We start from the raw sequence: 8,698 nt of genomic DNA on the forward strand, positions 1-8,698 counted from the left end.
CTCCCTGGGGTGCCTCACGTCCGGCCGACCCCTTCCCTGGAGCACACCCGCAAGCCTGGGGTTCCCACTGCCACCATCCAAGGCTCTGGACTCAATTCTGGCTCTGCGCACCTTGGAAAACGCAGGCCTCATTGTCCAATGGGGACTAGACCCAATACAGGCACTTGGGGCACTTCCCCCAAGTCAGGGGCTTATTAGGAAAGTCTCCCTTAGTCCACAGACCTAAGGGGCTTTCTCGGCATAATTTAGACCCACCCCTCAATAAGTCTCCCACACCGGTCACAAAGGAGAACTTTATTGATTACAGGGGGTAGGGTGAAAATGGAGTAAAAGGTAGAGCAATATCAGAGGAATATCAGAGGAATCCCATAGAGCAAACCAGTATGACTGAGGTATCCCTTTTGATCTCGCATCTGAGTTACTGTAAGCTAAATATCTAGTCTGATCTCGAGTAGCTTACTCACACGCATCATCCAGAGGTGGTTGGAGTTTTCCTCTGGAGGCAGGTCACTCTTTGACCATGCGGTTATGAGGAGAGAGCTAGTTTCAGATTCACCTGGGTGACCGCATGGCTAATGGCTACCCTTCTTCCTGGACCGGGACTAGCTACCCAATCTAAAAAAGCATCACTGGCTACCTGGGCCGGTGAGCGGAGCTTTTCCCTCCTCCTCCCCAGGTGACCAGAGCATCCGCCTCCGAGGCACCAGGCTTTGTCATGTAGGCAGGGAGGCAGATCCCCCGCCCTGAGGAATTCAACACCAGCCTCTCACGCTGGCAGAGACAGATTTCTGGAGAGGGACACAGATGGTGGCATTTCTGCCACAGTGGCAACCCCCTTCCCCAGCTGGGCAGTGCTTACCCGAGCCCCAGTCCCACTCCCCTCCCTCACTTTGGGGGCCTCGATCTGCCCCTCTTCCCCCACAACAGACTTATCAGCTGAACCCAGCTATTCTCCACACTGCCGGGTTGCGCTCCTGGCTGCTTGTGCTACGCCGTGGCTGCGCGTGTGCGCGCGACATTTATTGGCCACATCATTGGCCACATTGGCCAAAAAAAAAAAGCTGATTGCCAGTACTCTCAATTTTCCTCATATCAGTGTCAATCCGATATGGGATCGATATATCGGTGCACCTCTAATAATTTTACTGGAACTTTATTCATGATATATCCTATTATATTTCTATTGATCAAAAGTTTTAAATGCTTAATATCACTGAAGTCATTGGGGAAATGACACGAGTTAAATGCTGAGAGCATGAACCTAGAATCGAGCATCTGTTACACATTTGAGAAATGGAATTTAAAAGCATGTGCTTTCATCAGATACCAATGTCATTTCTCCATTTCATAAAATAGCATTACATTTTTTTCTCTATAACTTTATTTTTGAAATGATGGTCTGAAGCTGTACAAAAGAGAATCTTTTTCCTTCCCTGTGAAGCTGGCATAATTCCAAGTGTTAGAGAACAAATGTCTACTTGGTGAAAAACAAACTATTCATTCTTATTGGTGAGGCATAATTGCTTAACATGGCACCTTTTATATTTTAATGGATATATGTATTTTGGAGTAGTGAATACTAAAAGATATGACAGTTTTTGTACAGTTATGATGTATCTTTATTTTAAATCTTTTAAATCCTTTCTAGAGCTGAATATTGACAGTCAGTGTGAAGAATAATAAGATTTTGTACTTCTTGCTTTTTTTAGGATGATTACAGAGTCTGCATGGATTTTAATATTATTCAGAAAGATTCAGTACCAGTTTGTCCTGTTGATGCTTCAGGCTGCTTCACAGCAGAAGTGACTGATTTTGCTGGGCAATATGTGAAGGTTGGTGGATTTGGGAAAATATTAGAGCATTTTTTATTTTGATCTAGTAAGTGGTAGAAACTTGCCTTTCTCAATTGTTTTTTTTATCTTTAATGTATGTTTGACTGTGTTTCAAAGGATTAAGTGTTTGGCCAGATTGCACAAATGTACGTTGCAGTGCTCAGTAGATGCATAACATGAAGTGTTAGCAGTGGTGCAAATCTGCTAAGGAGAGTTGAGAACATAGACATAGTCCCTGCTCTGTGCTATTCCGTTTGTGGGGTGAGCCAAGACTTTTAATAAGACATCTCCCACTCGTCTTGTTGCTACCCTAAAACATTCTAAAATAGAAAATTGCACAAAAAGTGTAAAACTTAAGGTCTTGCTGCATATCAAGTACATTGCTTTTTGCCAGCTAGGGCTTATAAGGAAGTAAAAGCAAATAACATCCTTTTGAGGATCTCGTAGTTTGAGAATGTCAGTACTAAGCCTGATAAATCTAGAAATCACTTTCATAATGTGGTATTCTCCTTTCAACATGCATCCATTCGTTTATAAAACTTCCAAAGACACTTTTCTTTCAGGGTATGTTATAGCAAGTCACATGTTCAGTAAGCTGTCTTGGAATGTGTCTTTGACTCTTGGCCTAAATTTGAAATAATTGTTTTTTCTGAGCTAAATAGTTAATGAGATGCTACAAAAAAAGCCTTTTGTTGCTTTGTGGCCCTGAATTTAAATTTAGAATCACTGCAGGGATGGATTCAAGGGAGTGTGGTGGTGTCATTGCACCCCTTCAGCTGTGTGATGCTGGCACTGTGAGCTCTCAAAGCTCACTGGCCTGTCAGTGCAGCTCCTGCTGGAGCTCCACACATGCTCTGACTCTTCTGAGCTCATCAGTTGACCTGTACAGGCTATGACCACAACACTTGCTTTTCTGTAGCTCCAGAGCCCCATGGGTGGGTACTGCCATTTCTCATCCCCTCTTTTCCTTTGTTGCTGAATTTAGTGGGAGAAGGGCCCTAGAGGGGGTGGGGAGGATAAGGGAGAGCTAATAGGGGCAGCGCTCACCCTGGGCTTTGGAGCTGCGGCAAAACGGGCTGTGGCCAAAGCCAATCAGCTGGTGAGCTCAGAGGACTCGGTATAGGTAAAGCTCCTGCAGGAGCTGCTCTGACATGTCTGTGAGCTCAGAGAGCTTGCTATGTATGCACCTCACGACCAAAGGGCACGTGACTCTGCAACCCCTCACTCCAATCCTGGATCTGCTTATGATTTAACATGTAATTGTCATACCATGGAATGCTGCAGCTCCAGTGAGGAGAGGTTCATAGATCATCTAGGAGGCCACTTTATAGAATCGGGCCTCAAATCCAGAAGACTTAATGTTCTGCTATCTGAAATGGGACTTAAAACTGCCTGCCTGGCGGGTGTTAGAGGATACATAAGTGTATAAGGGAATAGACTAGAGAGGCTCTTGTGTATTTGGCATCCCATCTTGCAAAGTGGTGATGGGGGTGCTTTAATTAAAGCTTGTTCCTCCACCACCATTTTTAAACGCGGGACTCTGACTACATAAGATGCTGGAGCATTCTAATTAGAACACTCTAGCATACTCAATTAATTATTCTAATAATGCATCTGAGCACATGCATAAATACCCTAAGGTTCAAGTTAGGGTTCTAGGTACACATCAAAGACTTGTGAGCATGTTATCTTTCAAGGGTATTGGAGTATTTGTTATAAAGTACCCAGAATAGATACAAATCTTTTAAAAATGTTTAAAATTGGTGACCAAACCATGATGTTTTCATAACACTGTGTAGATTCTGGCTTTTTTTTTCTTTTTTAAATAACTGAAGGCCTGGCCCTCAAGGAAAACTCTGTCATTATGAAAATTGTTTGGTAACTTTAACCCCCCCCCTCCTCTTTTTAGGATGCAGATAAGAATATCATCAGGGCTCTGAAAGAGAAAGGTAGACTGGTTCACATCAGTACTTTTAAGCACAGCTACCCTTTCTGTTGGAGGTAAGAACAGAAGTGCATCTGGCTTTAGATCTATAGAGGAGCATGAGAGCTGTAATGATTAATTTGATGGTTGTTTTCCTTTTTTTCCTGTCTTCTGTTTTTTGGTAAGGTATGGAAGTACAAGTAATAAAGTCAGGCTGAACTGCAAGTGAACTGGAACTGAATTAAATCTACATAAAATACATTTCAGTTCTTGGGCTGATTTTCATCTTCTAATATGTTCCAGTCATTTAGTCCCAGAGAGTAATTGTCTGACCTTTTTGCTTTTGCAGCCAGATCTTAGAAAGGAAGTGGAGGTTTAAGTGGCTTCCTTTCACAGTTCTTTGTTCCAAACTTGAGGTAGTACACAAGCGACATGTTTAGTCATAGTTTTGCCAAATTGGCAGAATTATGCTGGGAAACCCAGCTTGGTATCAGTTTTTCCCTATGTCTTGTTCTAGATGAGGTGTGCAATTTCTTATTTGAGGTGCATCAGTATTAAACAGATTAATAACATATTTTAACAAATCAAGGACAATTGGTCTGTTGATTAAAAACATTAACATATGGGTGAGGTGATATTTTTGATTTGAGACCTTTAGAACATTTTCTTGAAGTATATTTTCAAAATGTTTTAGATTCTTCTTTTTATCTTTAGCCAGTACAAGCTTCTGGCAAATAGCTTTGTTCCATTTGCACTGCAATTGGTCATCGTTATTTTACGTAAGTTGCACAAGTTTCCTCAATTATACTGATATCTTTGGAACCCATGAAACCTCTGTAACTTGCACTCTCCAAAATGAAGCCCCATACTTCTACTATATATTGTTCGTTAAAAAGAAATATAGCTGTCAGGTTGATCCACAGAAATGTTTGTTAGCCTGTTGAATGAATTGATTTTTTTCCTGTTTGGTCTGATCCTGATCCTGTTGGTATCCAGCCAGTGGTTTAAAGGCAGTAGTGGTTTTGTCATTGATTTAAAAAAAAAAATAAAATAACCCCCCTGCCCCCCCAGAGCCTATGATTTTAAGATATTCATGGATTTCCTAAAAATGTTTTTTTATTAAACAACACATGCTATAGCCTTCTGCATTTATTTGTAACTGAAAATTGGCCTATGCTAGTTGTGTGTTCAAACCCTTTGAAGTTCCAGTTGACTTAAAGACTTAGATGTGTATATCACACCTATCTTAGTGTATAGTTAGTTTTTCAGAGAAGCATACTTAACTTGTGATCGAAATATGACTTCTTTCAGTTTGTAGTGACTCCTAGAAATGACTCCTAAAAAGGGACTGGAGGGGATGGGGATGGACCTTGGGTAGCAAGTTCAGAGGCAACACATTCACCTGGCCAGAATTGTGGTGTATTGCTACCCTAGCTCTTTGTACTTGGTGCTCTGCAGAGAAAGTGCTCTTGCCTTCTTAGAGGGACTGGACATGGTACAGTTATTTCTCTTCCTAGGGTTGAGTAGATTTGTAGAGAGCTCTGATTCACCCTTAGGTCAAAGAAATACGTTTTGCATGCTAGACCTTGGGCAATGGTTGGAGTAGATGGTAAAGTGTGTTTTTTCCCAGCCCTAGAAGCCTCTATTAACTTGAAGTTGGTTGGAATTGTTTGAGTTGCCGCTCTGTTTCTTTTATATTGATAGCAGAAAGCAACACGCAGTTAATACCTTTATGCCAGTTGTTTCTGTTGAAAATATGTATGGGGTTATGGTAGTGGTGATGGTGAGGAATAGCTGGAGATAAACATGTAGGGTGCTTCAGAAACTGGTGAATTTAAGGACTCAATGTTAATGTTTGCTCCTTGCTAAATTTCAGTCACCCTGTTAGACATCAGTTTCTAGCCATCTGTGTTTTTGTGACTTGCATCCACTTGCGTTTTCAAAATGTGCAAACGTAAATAGCTGGATACCTGCCTGGCCAGTGCATAGCCATCTGTGTATGCTCAGTCTCTGTGTTCATGCTCATGTGGTCACAGTGCAAGGGTAATTGAATGACGATTTGCACATACGTAGTAGCAACATCATTTAAGTAACTAGGAAATTGTCACTTAGGCTCACAAAGTGAAATAGAATTCCTGCCTATGGTGTTGTCTGTCTTCCTACTTCTAGCTGTTAAATTACACTTATGTCACTAAAAATTCTTGTTTGAGAGATTGTTGTATATAGAAGAGAGGCTATTTTTATAATGATCTTTTGCTGTAAGGCATTCTTACAGTTGTACAATCTAGCTTGTCAAAGAGAAGGTTAAGGTGTGACTTTCAGGCTACGGCTACACATTACACTTAAGGGCTAGGGACAGATGTTACACACAAACTGGTTTAAGTGATCAGAAACTAGTTTAAACCTGTACTAGAACAGACATTCAGTGCACATAAACCAGTTTGAAAATGTCTGAAACTGGTTTGAGATGAACCTGGTTGAATGTAGTACCAGACTTAACTGATTTGGCTCAAACCCATGTATGCAGTGTGTGTCCCAGACCCCCTGTGGTTTAAGGTAAATTGGAGACCCCCAGCATCCCAGCATGCTCTCTGAGCTGGGCTCTGCTCCAGAGACCTGGGCTGGCCCCTCCCCCCAGCTCTCTAGCTGGAGCAGGGGTGGGGCGTGGCCAGACGCTGGCCTGCCATGGCCCCTGAGGCAAATTCCTCCCTCCGTCCCCCCTCGTTCTTCTCCCCCACCCCAGCTGGCAAACCCTGTGGACCTCCACGGCTTTCCTGAAGCCCAGCAGAGATGGCATTAATTTCTTTCTCTGTCCATCTTGCCTTCAGTCAGGGAGGGGATTAATTCCACAGCGATCCGGAGTTGGGGAGAGAGGCAAGCTAGTCCCTTGTGAGCCCAGAGCTAACCTGCAAGACCAGACTGAGAGGTGGGAAGTGTTGGCAAAGATCTGACAATCATCATCACACATGTGCTAGAGATGGAGTTAGGGGAAGTTGCAGACAGCTTCTGGCTGGAATTTGTTGACCAAAGAATGCAGAGAGCTACATTTACATTATAAAGCAGAACCTGTGAAACCTAAATGAAGCCTTTCTGAATGCCTGGCTATAAGGAGATACTCTACCCTCAGGATTAGTAAGACTTATGCAAGGTTTCTCTTGTCTTCTTGCTTTACATTTTAAATTAGACTAAGTTGTGTATGCTGTGTTTTATTGGGCTGTACCTTAGCTTAGGCAAAGATATTTTTGTAGTTCCCTGTTGTATGCATTGCAGATTGCTACGTTCAATACATGCTTGCTTCAGAGAGAGGACTTTTTTCCCATCGCCACTTGTCAGTCTGACAGCAGCTTCCCGCCCCCAGGCTCGTGGCTGGCATCCTGTGTCTCCTCCTAGCCCCAGTTGGTGCCTGGCCATGCCCCCCTCTGCTCCAGCAGGGAGGGATGAGAGCCTTGGAGGGCATCTCTCTTCGCTCCCCTTTGGCAATGGTTGACAGGCATGCTCCAGCGCGCCCTGGCTTCTGGCTTGAGCCACTGTAGGCACATGGCTGCATTTCCTGGTTTAACAAAGAATGTCTGTTCAGTTATTAATCAGTTTAAACCGAGCAGCTTAGACTAACTTGCAAAGAGTGATTTAATTCAGGCTCAGGCTTTTTGAATGTCTGTCCCTAGACAAGGTGTGATTTAACCAGTTAATTGTATATTAACTGATCACCTGGTCATATGTTAAATCAGTGATATCATTAAAAAAGGAATAAGTGACAGAGTTATTCCACAAAATAGGTAGTAATTTGTAGGTGCTTCCTATCATGCCATTAATTGACCATGTGGCCTGGAGCCCCATCAACTGTTTAGTGCTTCCATCTGGAAGGCCCCAGTAATGGGAGCTTGCTTCTTGCCAGTGCTGGGGGAGCTCACTGATTGTGATCCTGGGTTTTCTCTGCTCCAGCAGTAAGGTGGAGCAGGATCTGATTTTGTGATCCCACAGTCAGCTCCTGCCATGCACTTGTGGCATAGCAGGAAGCGCATTTGTGTGGATCACACATCAGATCCCATCACATCTTTACCTGTCCATGTAGAGGGGCTCCAAATGTATAAGAACCCATATGGAAACAGAAATTTACTGATATTCAGAGACCTTCAGAGGGCTCTTGAGTCTAGTAGGGAAAAGTACAGGCAGTCCTTGGACTTATGACACAATTGGTTCCTGAAAACCACGTCTTAAGTCGAATCGTTGCAACTCTGAACCGATTTCTCCCATAGGAAACAATGTTATAAATGGGGGATTAGTTCCTGAACCAAGACCCGATACCCTATTTTCACCAAAAATAACCCAGAATTTGGTAATTAATCAATTATAGATGACTAATATAGCTACATTCATGTATTTATACTGTAAATAGAAATCATTGATTTGGAAGGATTTCTTCGAGGTGACTTTGCTGGACTTTTTGAAGGGCTCTTGACTCTAGTCTTCTCACGAGTCTTGGTTGCAGGTTTTTCTGGAGTCTTTTCTGCTTTTTTAAAGAAAGTGTCCAAGGAAGTCTGGACAGATGTTCTCCAGGGAGATGGGCGATGGAGTGAACTTGTTTGCTGGTGTGGCATCGCATCGCATCAAGCTTTGTAAAGTCAAAACTGACATCAAAGTTGAAACAGGGTGTCAATTTATAAATGTTGTAAGTGCAAAACGTTGTAACTCAAAACACTGTAAGTTGAGGACTGCCTGTATAACGAGATTCATTGGCTGGAAGGTGAAACCAGATAAATTCAGGTGCAGATTTTCAATTGGGAGGGCAGTTAACCGGTGGATTAATTTATTAAGGGCTATACAGGAGATCAGACTATGATCGCGATGGTTCTTTATTTGGCCTTAGTACGTATAGACAGATGGATAACCCATACTATCAGAGATAGAAGGGAGGTGATCCAAAAGATAATGATAGGCTACA

General features: G+C 42.7%; 1 protein-coding gene across 2 annotated transcripts in view; it reads left to right on the forward strand.

Moving 5' to 3' along the window:
- IARS (isoleucyl-tRNA synthetase) overlaps positions 1-8,698 on the forward strand; it is a 274,838-nt gene that overhangs the window by 66,857 nt on the left and 199,283 nt on the right. For both annotated transcript variants that reach the window (XM_014524559.2, XM_025215174.1), the window contains exons 12-13: positions 1,710-1,832; positions 3,742-3,833. In XM_014524559.2, coding sequence (XP_014380045.1) covers positions 1,710-1,832; positions 3,742-3,833 — 215 coding nt within the window. The remainder of the gene's footprint in view (positions 1-1,709; positions 1,833-3,741; positions 3,834-8,698) is intronic.

Source organism: Alligator sinensis, unplaced genomic scaffold (assembly GCF_000455745.1).
Source record: "Alligator sinensis unplaced genomic scaffold, ASM45574v1 scaffold263_1, whole genome shotgun sequence".
Classification (NCBI taxonomy): domain Eukaryota; kingdom Metazoa; phylum Chordata; order Crocodylia; family Alligatoridae; genus Alligator; species Alligator sinensis.